This window comes from Crocuta crocuta, unplaced genomic scaffold (assembly GCF_008692635.1).
Source record: "Crocuta crocuta isolate KB4526 unplaced genomic scaffold, BGI_CrCroc_1.0 scaffold3, whole genome shotgun sequence".
Taxonomy (NCBI): domain Eukaryota; kingdom Metazoa; phylum Chordata; class Mammalia; order Carnivora; family Hyaenidae; genus Crocuta; species Crocuta crocuta.
Window position 1 is genome coordinate 13,043,831 of NW_027529934.1, and position 16,362 is coordinate 13,060,192.

At 45.0% G+C, this 16,362-nt stretch overlaps 1 protein-coding gene across 4 annotated transcripts in view; it reads right to left on the reverse strand.

Moving 5' to 3' along the window:
• Positions 1 to 14,451, reverse strand: part of FAM20B (FAM20B glycosaminoglycan xylosylkinase) — a 33,328-nt gene extending 18,877 nt beyond the window's left edge. The window contains exons 1-3 of one of the 4 annotated variants that reach the window (XM_077763296.1): positions 14,177 to 14,448; positions 8,979 to 9,478; positions 3,349 to 3,435 (exon numbers count right to left, since the gene is read on the reverse strand). In XM_077763296.1, coding sequence (XP_077619422.1) covers positions 3,349 to 3,435; positions 8,979 to 9,355 — 464 coding nt within the window. In that variant the 5' untranslated portion in view covers positions 9,356 to 9,478; positions 14,177 to 14,448. Of the gene's footprint in view, positions 1 to 3,348; positions 3,436 to 8,978; positions 9,479 to 9,814; positions 9,867 to 14,176 lie in introns of those variants that run through there. The other 3 variants (XM_077763298.1, XM_077763297.1, XM_077763299.1) reach the window with 3 other exon arrangements.
• Positions 14,452 to 16,362: the final 1,911 nt, after the last annotated feature.

Here is a 16,362-nt window from a genome sequence, read left to right on the forward strand (position 1 = left end):
TCTAGCCCCAACGCGGGGATTGAACTCATGACCCCAAGATTGAGGGCTGCATGCTCCACTGACTGAGCCAGTCCAGTGCCCCTGTAGGTAAATATATTTTAAAGGTACATATATTTAGGAGTTTAATATCAAGATGTAGGTAATTTATGTTAATAGATACTTCAGCAAAAAGGAAAAGACAAATCTGGCAAAATGTGAATTGCTAAATCGGGGAAACAGATACACTGGTTCATTATACTGTTCTAATTTGTTACAAATTTTTCCTAACAAAAATTTTAAATACACTTTAACAAAGCATTAAAAAATGGACTTAAATCCATACATGGGTACAAAGCTTTGGGTAAACCAGCACTCTGGCAGGCAACTATCAGATTGGTCTGAAAGGATTAACCCACAGGACTACTTAAATACAGATACATGCGACGATACTTCTCTCTAATGGTTGAAAGTATAACCTTATGGTTGAACACCATCATTTTTTAAAAACTAAAATTTACTGGCAAAAAAATACACACTCAGTGAAGGGGCAGGATTTGGAACGCGCAGTCATGTTATAATGAAGAAAATAAAGACCATCCATAATTCCACAGCCTAGAAACAACTACTGACATTATGGCATATGCGCATTTTTCCCTTTACGTGTACGTATAAAACATACATGCTCTTGTGTATATACGTACAATGGAGTTTCTGCTATACCCAATTTGTATCCTGCTTTCCACTCATCAGTAGATCAAGAGCCTTTTCTCATGTCATTATAAAACCTTTAAAAATAGCTGCGAGAATAAATAATTCACTGTTTACGGTTGCCAACTGACTCTGTCTTAAACTTAATCTTAGAAAAGCCACAAATGCAAGTGAATCAACAGAAATGGCAAAATAACATAAACATGGAGAGAACCTCCCAAGGCCAGAGAAGGTGGTTAAATCCTAACGTAATGGAGAAATAGCATCCCAGAGCAGAGAAGTGTCAGGAGCCATGGATGGGAAGTACTTTTCCTCCTTAATGACCCCCACAGAGCTGAAGAACAGCAGCCAGTGAGCGCTGAGGGGCCCATCAGAGCGGCAGTTAACACAACGGGTGGAGGTACAACTAGAGAACAGCTTCAGACTTTGAGGTAGGGAAGGACTTTTAAATAAAAGACCCCCAAAGCCAAGTCATGAACTGAACCATTACTATATGTAATTCACATCAAAGGCAGTGATTTCTGCACAAAGACCACTTCACTTGAAGTTAACAAATAGGTGGCTGTGCTATGAAAAGATAAGGAGACGTTCGATTTTGCTAATTTTGTTTCCTAGGGAAACAAAAATAAGTAACAATGACGGACCACTTTACTTGATTGGATTAACACAAAGTAGTGCGTTGGATGCTATGAAGGACGGGTATAGATATGGGAAAATGACCTTCAGGCACTGCTCGTGTCCATCAGTAGGGAAACAGGAAGGGGTTCGGGAATGAAGAAAATGGAAACAAATGAGGTCTTGGAAAGACGAATTCTAGCATGTCATTTAGTGAGAAGCAGGATTTACCTAACTCTCTACCGCTAGGTCTTAAAAGAGGCAGTGAAAATTCATAGTGTTATGAACAAACATTTATTTAACCTTTTCCATATCCCTGGATGTTTAGACTGCTACTAGTTTTTCACTACTGAAAATGCTACAGCTAAGATAGTGGGTATATATATCTTTGAATTTCATGCTTTCTCCATGGTACTTCCTAGAAATACCTTCCTAGAAATATCTTAGATAACTGTGTAAAAAGGTAGTTACGTTACTCATCCAAAGCATAGGAACATTAAGGTTCCTGGTACATGCCAGAGTTCTTAAAAAGAAAGACTGAACCGATTAACAATGCCACAGGCTGCATATGAATCTCAGTGCACTCCTGCCAATAAAGTACTATCGTTTTAAAAAATCCTGCCATTTTCAGCAGAAGAAAGTAGTATCCCATGGTTTCAACTAGATTTTTTCTTTTTTGGGTTTTTAAGAAAATTTTTTGTTAAGTATTTATTTTTGAGAGAGAGACAGAGCATGAGCAGGGGAGGGACAGAGAGAGAGGGAGACACAGAATCTGAAGCAGGCGCCAGGCTCTGAGCTGTTAGCACAGAGCCTGACGTGGGCTTGAACTGACAAACTGTGAGATCATGACCTGAGCCAAAGTCGGATGCTTAACTGACTGAGCCACCCAGNGTGTCCTTAGACCATTTTCTGTTAGAGTTTTAGCACATATTTGGATTTGTATAAATATTTATAATATTTAAGAATATACAATTAATAAAATATATAAATAAATTTTTAATTAAAAATTTTAATAAAAATATATTTTAAAAATAATATATAAAATATTTATAATATGAATGCTTGTTTTANGCCTAGAAAATCCTCATAATCCAGAAAAAGACAAAAGTCCATCTTTGATTTCTTCTCATTTCCTTTACACATTCATTTTAAAAATACTGTGAACATTTCTTTTAAAGTCTGTCAATATGCCCTGAAGCAGGGCGCCTGGGTGGCTCAGTCAGTTAAGCGTCTGGCTCTCAGTTTTGGCTCAGGTCATGATCTCATGGTTAGTGGGTTCAAGCCCTGTGTTGGGCTCTGTGCTGACAGCTCAGAGCCTGGAGACTGCTTCGGATTCTGTGTCTCTTTCTCTCTCTGCTCCTCCCCCTGCTCGTGCTCTCTCTCTCTCTCTCAAAAATATACATTAAAAAAAAAAAATGCCCTGATGAAAGAGCTGATCAGAAGAGCAAATGAGATACAGGCAGTTCAGTTATAATACTCCTAATACCTGCTGAAAAAATATTAATTTTCCTTAGTTATCTTATACATTTAGAATTTACACCTATTTTTCTTTTGGAATTACTCTGGTTATTGAAGCCATGCATATTTTGTATGAAAGACAATAAAATTCACTATATATGTTATGCTATGTGCTTCCAGCACATTAAGTGAGTGTTACCTACTTAAAACAAAAATAAAACAAAACAAAACAAAACAGTACTGTCAGGTTGAATTAACGCCCAATTCAACGTAGGGACTGGAGTTTCAATTCTGGTTTTCATCCTGCCATCCTATTTACCAAGAACACTTTGGCTCATGACCACAGAGGGTATACCAAAATGAAATGATCTTAGCAAGCATAGAGTGAAGATATTTACTCCGGTATTCCTAGAACCACCCAGATTATGAGGGACTCACAAATTTAATGCACTCTGTTCATCGGCTATCTAAACCAGGTACCAAGTCAAAGCTATTAGCGTGGCTTCCTTTAGAAGGAGGCCACAAGCTCTCTCCAAGATATCTTTAAAAGGCAACAAAACAAACATAGCCCTCCATGATGGCACGTACCTGTCCAAATGAAAGGCTGCTACCTCTGCATTGTGTCTATCATAGCCAGCATATGGCTCCCCTTCTACCACATAGTCTCGGTTATACCTGCAGAGTGAATGGGAAGCACAGATGGAGACGTGAATTACTCGGCAGCAGAGGAGACAACACAACAGATACTTCAGCAGGCCTGATTCTGCTCTGCAGACGCCTTCTCAGTCAAAGCTGAGAATGGCTGTGGATTAGGACAATTTCTGGTAGGTGGGGTGAAGATAAAGTGGAGAAGGAAACCAGAATTCTCTCTCTGCCTCAGCAATCATTCTATGAATAAAACACGGAAGATGTTATTTCCATCCCTCTAAAAGACTCTTGGTGTAGCTTAAGTAACACTGTAAGGTCATTTTCTGGAAGGCAAGGACCATCTCTGTAATCCCTAGCACAATGTTAAACCTATAGTTGGTGCTTAATAAATGTTTACTAAAATGTTTACTAAAATATTATTAGACTGAACTAAAGAAATGAAGGGAAACATACAATTAAAATGTCTCTTTACCAGCATGGCTATGGCAAGGCTTATAAGAGACGTTTAGATTTCTTAGAGGGGGAAAAACGGTTTGGATATGCCTCAGCTTTTGTTAATGAGGAAGCAAAGGTGCATCTGAAAAAAGCTGTCTGAATAACCATCCTCTTTTTCTTTTTCTGTTTATGATGACGTGTGGAAGGAATGCTGGACTGGCACGGTAGCTAGGTATATTGCTCTGTCATGACCTGTCTGGGTAACCTTCGACAAAACCAGTCTCTTCTCTGGGTCTTAAGATTCTTCATCTACAATATGTGAGGAGCTGGACCAGGAGGCAATTTCCAAGATCTCTTTCATCTCAAATTCCATTCTGATTATTTTGCATCACATGCATGACATAAACAAAGGCTAATAAAAACTAGAATATTTCTTTCTACTATTCATAAAAAAAGATAACCATTTAACTGTTAATTAGGAAGAAAGAGACACTAAATTCACCTATAACCTCTACTGTTTGCGTACATTTCCTGAATCAAAAGGCCTATTTATTAGGCTTTACAGGCAACTGTAAAACAGAAATGAATGGAGACTGCAGCACAGTGGGGCTGCCCCACTGAGGACACTGGCATCGGGGAAGTGGGAAACGCTGCGATAAAAAGCAGCGAACTTCAAGATAAATGACCTTGGAATATAAAGTGAAACCATATATCCACAAAACACATTTTCCAGGCAAAGTGATGGAACATATACGTCAGAAGACAGCCGTGCATCACCTGGTCGGAGGCCAGCTTCTTAACATGGTCAAAATGTTCACACGTAGTTTTTACATTTCTAGTGTCAAAGCAATATTCAGGCTACCTAGGATCGTATGGCTACCTCCCAAATGAGTCTCAAGTTTTAAACAGAACTGCAATAAAAGCCAACACTCCCCAAGCACTTCTCTCCCCACTACAGCTGCAGGCTGTCCGTACAGCTGGGGACAGTCCTGGGATACTTTCTTTGTCGGGGACCCCGGTGGGGCCTCCACATAAAGGGGGGTATGTGCAGTCCATTCCTTCCAGGGAAACATTAGACAGCTTTCCAATACATCAAAAGGCTGCTCTGAGTGAAATGGAAAACCCTAGAGGAATCCAGAAACATCAGGGGTGGCCTGGAGAGGAAGGGAGGGAGAGAAAAGGGAAAGGAGTAAGAAGCACAGAGCTGCCGCAGAGTCAGGTCTGACTCCCTGGTTCCCACTTCGGCTGTGAGATACACAGTCAGAACTCCGCGTCTCACCCGCCCAACAGCTCGTTGGCGATCTCCGAGGTCCCTTCCGGCACTTTCCTAGGACCACTCACTCACTTCTACCCATTCCTAGGCCCCTGCTCCTTGTTGCTTTCCCACCACAACTGCAGCCTTTGCCTGAGGAAAGCCAATTTACTTCCAGAATGGATATAGCTACACACACAAAAAAAATCACATTCCTAACGTAAGGCAAAACGTGCAAGTAAAAGCACCACTGTCTTCCCATAAATGGCATGCACCGCACACGTGTCCTATCTCTGACAGGAGGACATGGCCAACCCGGCTCCAGAAGTGCGGAAACCACGAGTGGCTATTAACGGCAGGTGCATGTGTCACCTTAGCAGCAGGGGTGCAGAGCCTCCTCTCAGGCAGAGAGTGATCCATCTTAAGTCACTGACAGAGCAGCAAAATTCATAGAGTAACTGCCAATAAATCACTCCTATCCTTCTGGGGAAGGACATCAGAGTCTGACCAAGGACATTAATTTGCGCTTACACTAGGACTACGTAGCCTCTGAGGCCCCCAGGGTCAGAATAGCAATTTGCTGGGTAGCTCGGGACCAGAGTCAACGTCTACAAGCACTTGAACGTACACTCACCTTGCACAGCCTGCGACAGTGCCAGGTGTGACCAGCACAGGTGGGTGCGTGCAGTGACTAAGAGCGAGACCCCCTCCCCCCCAGGGCAGGGCCTGTGCACCTCGTGGGCGGCGGAGGACGGTCCCCGGGGGCTGCGAGTGGGCACGGGCAGTCGGGGGGCGGGGACTAGTCTGGCAGGAATGAAGAGCAGGCAGGGTGCAGAGAGGAGGGCCAGACCGCCAGGGGCTGACCATTAGGCCGTGGAGGCTGCCCTCTGCCCGGTGAGCAATGGGAGGCCCCTGAGTGCTTTCAAGCTGGGAACACAGCACTAATATGGGTGTCGGGAGGAGGAATGACAGTGGCCTTCAGGAAGGGAAGGGGAAGGCTGCAGTGGTGGTAGGGACAGGAGAGGAAGCAACTGTGACCAGGTGAGCTCGTGCGATTACCGGCTGCCACCTCCCCCAGTCACCAGCCGGGCCTCCCCTGCCTCCACTTGTACCTCATCGGAGCGCCGCGGGCCTACCTGCGCCCGGGCCAACGCTAACAGTGCCACTACGGGAATACCTGTCTTCTCTCCCACTTCCTGCTGGCGCATCTTACCCCCAACCCCCAGCGTACACACGGTGGGTACGGAGGGGCCTTCCTCTTATTTAAACATGAAATGCCCACAACTCATCTCTGCGCCAATTTCACTTGTTTTTAGCCTGCCTTCTTTCCACTACCCTGCTTACACTGCTGATCACCCAGGCCACAAACCAAGAGGTCAAGGACTACATTGCAAAGCTAAACCAGTGATTTCCGATGACAGGTGCACCTTGTCATCACATTTACTGAAGAGAATCACATGTGCGTGGCGGAACACCAGCTACTCATACAGAGATCCAAACGCCAGTCAGTGTGAGGTGACCTTGTCAGGTCCATTACTCTCTCTCAGCCTCAGTTTCTTATTCTCGAAATAAGACGTGTAGGGGCATTTGGGTGGCTCAGCCGGTTGGGTGTCTGACCCTTGGTTTCAGCTCAGGTTATGATCTCGTGGTTCATGGGTTCGAGCTCCTTAGGTTCGAGCCTGCTTAGGATCCTCTCTGTCTCTCCCTCTCTGCCCCACCCCTGCTCGCACTCTCTCAAATAAACTTAAACAAAAATAATTTAGAAGTGTAACTGCCCATAGTCGTGATGAAGGCTCAAAGCACTGACAGATACAAAAGTACTTAGCGTAGAGCCTGGTGAGTGGTATGCATTCAATGGAAATTACATCACAGGGCCCACATAACCATACGTTTTTCCACATCACCTGCCATCAGACTTTTCTATTCTCCAAAAAAAGTGTGCTGTATTTTTACTTTCCTAATTTCCATATCTTCCATACATCACACTTCCCAGTTCCAGGCAAATGTAGATTTCTTCCATTTCTGGGATCCCAATCTATTCGTCCTCTGGCAGTGTGCTATCTACTGACGGGTGGATCATGAACACAGCTGGGCCAACTACTCTTATCACAGCTGAATTTTGTACATCCACACCCCGTATTTCTTCTCCCACCAGCAAGAGACCCAAAGATAGTATCTGTTATAATTCTCTCAAAAAGCTCTATTAAGGAATGAGAAAAATGTTTAGTACACAGAAAACTTTAGACATTACAAACTTGGGAGAAAATTCACTGGTAACTAATTCCTGGCAAAAAAAATGTGAATCACCATGATGTTAACCTATTCAAATTCATATACTCACAGAAAGCTTTTGAAAACATTGATTATACTGCAGAATTGCCAAACAAATGATCTCTGTGGAGCATTAGGGAAGTCTCCGAGGGATCACTGTCTGACAACACAGAAGTCAGCTTACTTTTTCAGAGCCTGGACTAAAGTAACTAAAATGGCTCAACTCTCTCCTTTAAAACAGGCAAAACAAAAAACAAAAACCCCGAGCCCAAAAACCAATGACGCATCATTACACACATATCAGAATGGCCAAAACCCCCAACACTGACAACCCCAAATGCTGGCGAGGCTGTGGGGTAATGGGGACGCTCCGTCCCTGCGTGCGGGAACGTAAGACAGAACAGCTACGTAGGAAGGCAGTTTGGCAGTTTCATACAAAATTAAACATCCTCTTACCATATGATCCAGCAATCATGCTCCTCGGTATTTACCCAAATGAGCTGAAAACTTACTTCATACAAAACCTGCACACGAATGCTTGTAGCAGCTTAATTCACAATCACTAAAATGTGGAAGCAACCAAGATGTCCTCCGGTAGGTAAATGGAGAAACAAACTGTGGTATCACCAGACGATGGAATATTACTCAGTAATAAAAAGCAATGAGCTATCAAACCACAAAAAGACACGGAGAAAACTTAAATGCATTTTGCTAAGTGAGAGCATTCACTCTGAAAGGGCTACAAAGGTATGATCCCAATTAAACGGCATTCTGGAAAAGGTAAAACTATGGAGACAGTAAAAAGATCAGTGGTTGCCAGGAGTTTGAGGGAGCGGGGGAGGATGAACAGGTGGAACACGGGATTTTTAGGACAGGGAAGCCATTCTCTGTGACACTGTAATGGCGGACACTTGTCATTAGAGGTTTATCAAAATCCACAGAATGTACCACACAGAGCATGAACATTACTGCGAACAGTGAACTTTAGTTAATAAATTCAGACTGGGTCTTCAATTGCAATAAATGTACTACACTAATGGAAATTAATTATAGGGGAAGTGGGGGGGTGGGACAAACTCTGTACTCTCGCCCTCGATTTTTCCGTAAACCTAAAACTGCTCCAAAAACTAAAGTTTATGAATTAAAATAAAATCAAAACAAAACCCATGTGACAGAAGAAGAGCTTCAGTCCTTAGACTTTAGTCACCTGTCCAAAGCCACTCTAGCTCTGGGTAACTCCTTCATCCCTGATATGTGCTTGTTTATCCGGCCTCTAACTGCACACTTTTGGGTACAAGTCGCTTACTTTCTAACCAATTCCTTTGGTATCTCTAACATCTGGCACACAGCACATATAAATTCAGGAATCAAGGAGAGCAAGAAGTGTAAAATGTTCAGTCTTACACAGGACCAAAATATGTTCCTACAAATTTGCCCCCCCTCAGAGAATCAGAGAACACTAAGAGCTAGAAAATACTTCAGAGATCTTGTCGTCTACTCCTCTCGTGTTGCTGGAGAGAATACCAAGAGCAGGTGATGAATGGCCTCCTACAAATTCCAAGTTATGTGAACCAACTAACTAGCACGTATAACTCCTAAGGTGAAGACTTACCGCTTAGGTTTGAAGACGACTTTCTGTCCTCCTTCAAGTATCAGTAAGGCTTTCAGTTGTGTCCCTTTATAGCCCACATCAGCTTTAATGATCTTCTTGGTGGCCATGGCATGCATGATCGCGCCCAGCTCCGGTGTCTCTTCTGGGTACACTTCCCGTGGAACCACCCACTGGGCTGCGATCTCCCAGGGAGACTGCAAGGTGTGGTCCAGTTTGGGCACCAGCTCTACCCGCAAGCCGGCCATCATTCTGTGAAAAGCCCTCTGGTCCTCTCGGTTCGCAGCGGACGTGTCTAAGTTGTCAATCAGGAAAACTTTGGTGAAGATAAAGATGACAAGAAGAATCGCTAACAGCACGACTCGCTGCTTTAGCTTCATGGTGACTGCTTTTCCTTCTCCCCTGACCCACTCTCTCTCACTTCTCAAGGAGAGCAGGTTAGTGAGGAGATTCCATGATTACGCACACTGGTCCATTCTTCACGGGAGCGCCTCCCACAATTCCTGTAGGCCCAAGTATAAAGCAAAATTCAGTCAGAAACTCTGTCCTTCCGGCCCTGAATCATTTGCAAGCCTCAAATAGGTAACTCACCCTTAATCCTTGCTAATCCGATGCCTGAGAAGACCCAATGATTTCAAACTGACTAGTCTGGGGAAGGGCCTCACAGTTAAGCACCAGCTACAATGAAAATTTTAAAGCAAATCCTCCTGCCGTCATAGGGTGCAGACCCATCTAGAGGCCATTTGAAAGGCTACAAATTCCAAAACCACAACAACGGGAAAGAGCACAACGAAAGGAAAACACTAAGATGTGCATAACTCCCTAGCTTTCATTCTTACCTTTCAAAATCCATAAAGGACTTCTGAACATCCAAACCCACCAGTTTCTGGTAACTTGCCAGTTCTTATTTTCTCTAAATGTAAGTTTTATGACATGTTGTAAGTCAGGAACTCCTAAACATGCCAAAGAGCAGGAACTCCTCCGAACCCAAACCCCCAGCAAGCCTGGGTGTGTCATTATCTGTAGCTCATGTAGTTAAATACGACGCCCAGGCACGTATCTCTGCTTAATCAGCCTCCCACTAATTATTTCTCAAAATTAAAATCCCTGTAAAAGAGGGAAAATGAAATCTGGACAAATTAAGTAAAGGAAAAACACATCCCTATACCATCTGGCTATTAGTAGAACATGACCAGAAAACTAATGAAACCTGGTACTATGGCAACATTACGGAGTCTGGACTGGTCAGGCACGTAACGAAGACATGGGTGCCACAGACACGGACAAGCGCTGCGTCCGGTGTGGGGCTGACCGCGCTCTGGTCGATTCCCAGCTAACAGGTCCCACACACGACATTCCTGCAAGAGCACACGGGGCGGTCTCATTTGCATGCGGACAGGCTGCTTTCCACTCCAAGGGGCCATTTAAAAACACGCGCAAGCCTGCTAGCTGCACGCCTCCTGACAGCACAGCACCGGCTAAGACAAATGTGACAAGAAGATAGCAGGGTGTGGCTTCACCCTCCGCTTCATTTAACCATTCATCGAAGAAATCACGCCAATACAAAAGCCAGGGTGGAGCAGGGCTGAGACCCTCCCACCCGGACGGGACGCTCGCCAAATAGCAGCTGCAAAGCCACCCAAACACAGCGGACCAGGGCACCAGCGTGTTCAGAGGGCAGCACCTCACAGGGAGCCTGCTGCCAGGCAGTTCGCTCTTGGTGATCAACCTCCCCTTTGCTGTTCATTTTGGTGAAGAAGAGGAAAGTGAGAGTCAAATTCCAATTCTAATCATCTCCGGCCACCTGTTTTGCTTCAGCTTCCTTCTCCCAGGGAGGACACAACACTGTTAGCAGAGGCAAAGGCAATTCGAGTGCATCCAAAGCGTAATGGTGATGGTATCGAGTTTGGTGCAGAACTCAGCAGGGCGGCTCTCTGGGATTACTGCCAAGGGCAAGTGCTAGCCTGAGGGCCCGTCTCCCGAGCCCCCCAGCCCGCACCACCTACAGCACCCGACTCCTTCAGCGATTCTCCGCTCCTTCGGCGACCTGTTCCACGGCACCCTGGGCTGCAGTGACAAAAGGGAATGGGAACGTGGAAATCTGGCTGTGTCAGTGATTGCTTCCTCAGTCCCTCCAGCCGCAACCACCCACGAGCCTGGCACCACTGGCACAGAGGGCTGAGCGGGGCTGCTGCCCATCAGGACCAAAGTCTGGTTACCCCCCAAACCTCCAGGGCCGCTGCTCATTTCATTCGGCCTAAGTCCCTCCCTCATGCTATATAAAGCCACCACATCTGAACACTCAGCATAAAGGCCACGGAGACTGAGCTGTGTGTGTTTAACCACGCTACATCACTAAAGCAATAGGAAGTTCCAGCAGCTCCAAAATTCAGACCAAACTAATGGTCCCATTCCGCAGGCTCTGTGCGCTTTGAAATTGGGAAATCTCATTACCTATTGAATAGGCCTCAGAAGCACCCACTCAGCAGTTCGGGCTGCAAACAATTCGCCCACTCAACTAGGAGAGGGGTTTGCGTGAAGTGAACGAAGGAAGAGCTCAACTGTTATGTCATTTCACTGTTTACCTCCGCAGATCAGGAATGAGCGCAGGCTGCAGGAAGAGGCCAAACAAGTGTCCATGTTTGTGATCAATCACCAGCCACCTCCTGGCAGGGCAGGAAGGACAGGTGCCCTTCGCTCCCACAGCCACCATCACAACCTAGAGCTCATCTCCTACTGAGTCACGGGAAGAACTGCCTTCTGGGCCTCCAGGTTCTCCGGTGCAGACCAGATGATGTGCCACAACCGCCTGCCTAATCACACACCACTTCTGATGTCCCCAAGCTCCCTAGCGAGGCACCAGAGCCGCACCCCGCATGGCTTCCGCCGCTCCGCTCTGCTAGGCAGCACCGTTCCTCAGTTTCAGCTCAGATGGACCATGACCGGGCTCTGCCCTCCCCAGGGGTGTGGGGCTGACTGCCCTGTCACTCTTCACACTGGGACTCCCTCAAAACACTTCTTGCTCTTACCCTTTGTCCCCAGTGTCTCCTGTTAATCTATCTCTCGAGGGCCATCTCCAAAGCCACTTATGGCCCCTGTTCACACCCTACAGTAACCTTTCTCCTTTAGACCATGCCTTCACCACACTCTGCTTTGTCCAGCACCCTCTGGCACGTAGTTCTCAACTGCCCTCTCCGAAACTTGGCTCCTGGTGATCGTAACTGTCTTTGCGATCCTTATGGTACCTAGCAAAGTAAGGTGGATGCTTCATTCACCCACGCTGAGCAAATCGCTACGAAGATCTTGGGACTCTGGTGTTAATCTCCTTTGACACTCACATCATACTGCGTGAGTGTGCGGCACCTGAATGCTGGCTCCCCTTCCTCTGTATCCTCTTTGTTTGGGCAGTCTACTTCTCTAGCGAGCCACCCAGGTGCCCCATGACATGACACTTTAACTACTCAGTTTAGCGGGTAGTTTCAAGGTATAGTTTCTTTTTCGGAAGAAACACGGATAGTTCAGAAAGAGGTTTTCTTTCAGCTGGAAAGTTGCTATTCCTTCAGCCCACAGGGCAAGCACAAAGATATTTAAGAAATTGACAATACAGAGATTACAGTGGAATTTCTACAAAAAACTCTCCCCTATTCCAGAAAAATGTATGAGATGCATGATGCGGTATCATACTATCCTCTAGTGATGGTATGCCTCTTACTCTTTATGCTGATCCCCTTCGCCCCCGCCTGCTTGAGAGGGAAGACACCCAAGACAGGGTTTCCATGCTCTATTCTCTTCTCTTACTGGAAACAACAGCACACTTACCACATTCTCCGCAAGCCGGGTTTCTAAGAAGACACCCCATTTCATTTTTTTTCAATATATTTTTAATGTTTTATTTATTTCTGAGAGAGAGAGACATGCGTGAGCAGGGGAGGGGCAGAGAAAAAGTGAGACACAGAATCCAAAGCAGGCTCCAGGCTCCGAGCTAGCTGCCAGAACAGAGCCCAATGTGGGGTTCGAACCCACGAATCGCGAGATCATGACCTGACGTGAAGCCGGACGCTCAACCGACTGAGCCACCCAGGCACCCCAGATACCCCATTTCAGATACTAAGGAAATTAAAGCAAGATCACAGGCTATATTCCAAATTATTCATGAGAACTTCACTTGCATTCCCAGAGGAGTCTGCCTGCTCTATTTCATGCCTTCACCTCCTCCCATAAGAGCTTCCAACAGGGTAACACTGTCCAGTTTATATTATGGTCATTTATTTTAATGGTTCTGTTATGTGGAACAGAGCCTACCTCAAAGAACAAATAGACTCAAGGCAATAACATAACTCAAAAAATATTAACTATAAAAAAGGCAATGTAAATGGAAGTCTTCACACTAAAAGCTGGCATAAGCTCTTAAACTAGAGTTCTGGAAGATAGACCTTTATAAGGAATTTTCCTCCTGAACCCTGGTTTCATCCACAGCTCCATCAGCTAAATGAAGCTTGCCATGGAGGCTCATTTACTTTCATTCTTGGCGCTCTCTCTCTCTCTCACACACACATACACACACACACACACGCACGCACGCACCCATCACCCTATATATCTGACAAGTGTTTTATAAGGACAAACTTAGGACTACTGAGTTGCTTGGGGAGAAGAGATACAGATTCCACAAGAAAAAAGTGAGGTCTCAGTATGAATCTTCCACTTGAGAATCTAGCTGATGTGTGGAGGGGACACACGCAGACAAACGTGGCAGTGACAGGTCTAAGTCACGGTGTGATAACAGTCAATTCATGCGGTTGCTGAGGAGCCTGCGCACGCCTGGCCCCTCCCTTCCTGCCTTAGTAGGAACTCCCACGAGCCACCAGTGAGGCTCCAAGTCTCACTGGCAGCTGTGGCCCCTTGAGTCTCCCTCTGATCAGCTGCCATCCTCACACTATTTCTCCACAGGTCACAGAGAAGAAATCCCAACCTTTGTGCAGAGTAACTAAAGGTGAAAGTTTCAGTAACAACCTTTCCTTACGTTTTCAATTCAATGGTCAAATAACGTTCTTTCCACATAAATGGAATGTAGCATGCCTGTGAGTATCAAGTACTCACAATGTTCAGTACGAACATTTCATGCAGGAGGCTATTCACAAAGGAGATTTCAGGCAAAGCAGGTGGAATTTAACATATAACACAGAATCGTATTTACTCACATAACCTCCCCGCCCTTGATCTTGAGTAGGAATTACAAGGACCCTTTTTACGAACTTCTTCTTTAGCAACTGTAGGTTTCAGCAAAGCTCTGAAGGTCTGGTGGGGATAAGAAGAGGTAAGACCTGAATTTACTTAAGAGTTTTTGGTTGCTTATCTACAAAGACAGACACCAACAATTCCTCCCATCAAGAAGCAGAATCTATTTTTTCTCCCCCGGAAACTGGGTTGGCTCTGTGACTTGCTTTGGCCAAGAGAATGCAGTGAAGTGACTGTGTGCCAGGTCTGGGCCAAGCCCTTAAAAGACCTAGCAGCTTCTAACTGGGACCCAGCCACTATGTAAAGAAGCTTGGGCCAGACTCCTAAATGAGGAGGGACAGAGGCAGAGAGGAGCCCGGCCAGGACTTAGCTATTCTGGCCACCCCAGCTCAAGTGCCCGGCACAAAAGTGAAGCCACCCCGGTTCTAAGCGAGGTCCCAGTCAAATGGGGTCACACATGTGCTCTCAGTCTATAAACCATTTGGGCAGAACAACCAACCAGCTAAACCCAGCTGGCTTACATAATGGTAAGAAAGAATAAGCGACTAAATTTTGGGGTGGTTTGTAAAAGACAACATTGTTGTATATATTCTGCCCTTATCAACTATTTTGGAGACATTAAAAATATCGGGGGAGAAGACACAGGGAAACACATCATGTGACTAAAAACAATTCTCTCGGGAAGAAGGGAAACGGTAATCATTAAATATAAACACTGGATTATTCAATATTTATAAATGAATATTAATGCCTTCTACAGACCCGTAAATTCATTATGAAAGTTACACACCATTTCTATTTATCTTCATGGTAGATGCTTAAGAAGATAGAGAATTAAGGTCCCTTTAAGGGAACACAAGTCAAAAATGGAGTCTGAACTGGATCATTTACTAAAATCCATTTACATACTTTAGAACAATGGCTACTAACCTCACACCCTCACACAACTACACATGCCCAGTTTCTAAAACCTACCATTCGTACTACAGCCGAAGCATAAATAGCAGAAATCACAACCTTTTAGCACAAAAAATATTAGAAACACACCCACTTTCACCCTGGGCTAAGTCCGATATAATGTCCTTCTGTTTTTTAATTGGCAGTGGCATCAGGGCACTGTGCTACATTATTACCACCCGCCCCCTACAAATAAGTGCAGTCTCCCCTGCTGGTTACTGGCAGCTTGGAGGAAAATCAAGAGCATTTGGAAACCGTTCCACCGCGTGCTTCTTTCTATCCAGGAAGTCAAAACCACCAATATCAAGAGCATCAAATGTTCATCTTCTGAATACATCCCGAGTGTCCCCCAGAAGACCAGCCCGTTCATGGGGTTCCTGCACTACCACCCGCAGCCTACCGCGAGAGCATATTCTTCTCTCTCATCGTCAGATAGCAGCCTTCAGCTAAAACAAAAATACCAAGTACTATTTATCAGTATCTACCTCAAGTTTTCCTTTTCCTGCTAATTCTCTGCTTAAGAAATAGCTTCTTGAAGACAAATACCCTACGATTCTACTCGTATGTGGAATTTAAGAAACAAAACAAAACAAATGAATAGGGGCGGGGGAAGGAGGGACAAAAACCCAGACGCTTAACACTTAACAAACTGGTGTTACCAGAGGGGACATGGGGAGGCCAGAGGGGGATGGGGGACACAGGTGATGGGGGTTAGGAGTACTTCTCTTAAGGAGCACTGAGTAACGTATAGAATCGTTGAATCACTATATTGTACACCTGAAACTAATATAACACTGTACATTAACTACATTAGAATTAAAATAAAATTTTTTTTAAAAAGGAAATAGCTGCTTATTCTAAATATAAACTGTTTTGAGGCAGAAGGGGTAAGAGCCTGTGCTCTGGATTCAGACTGCCTGCTTTACCACCTACTGTGGCTCTTGGGGAAAGTGATTTAATGCCTAACCTCTCTGGGCCTCAGTTTTTTCGTAAGAAAAATGAAGTCAGAACACTAACTCACAGAGTTGCTAAAAATGAATGACATTACCACACATACTGTGCTAAAGTCGGTGCCTGGGCAACCCGTGGTGATCACCTATTAGTCATTACTGTAAAATCAAAAGCCCACAGGTGACCTCCTGAAAGGAGAAAGAATGACAAAGAAAATAATCCTAATTATGTTGTCTTCTGG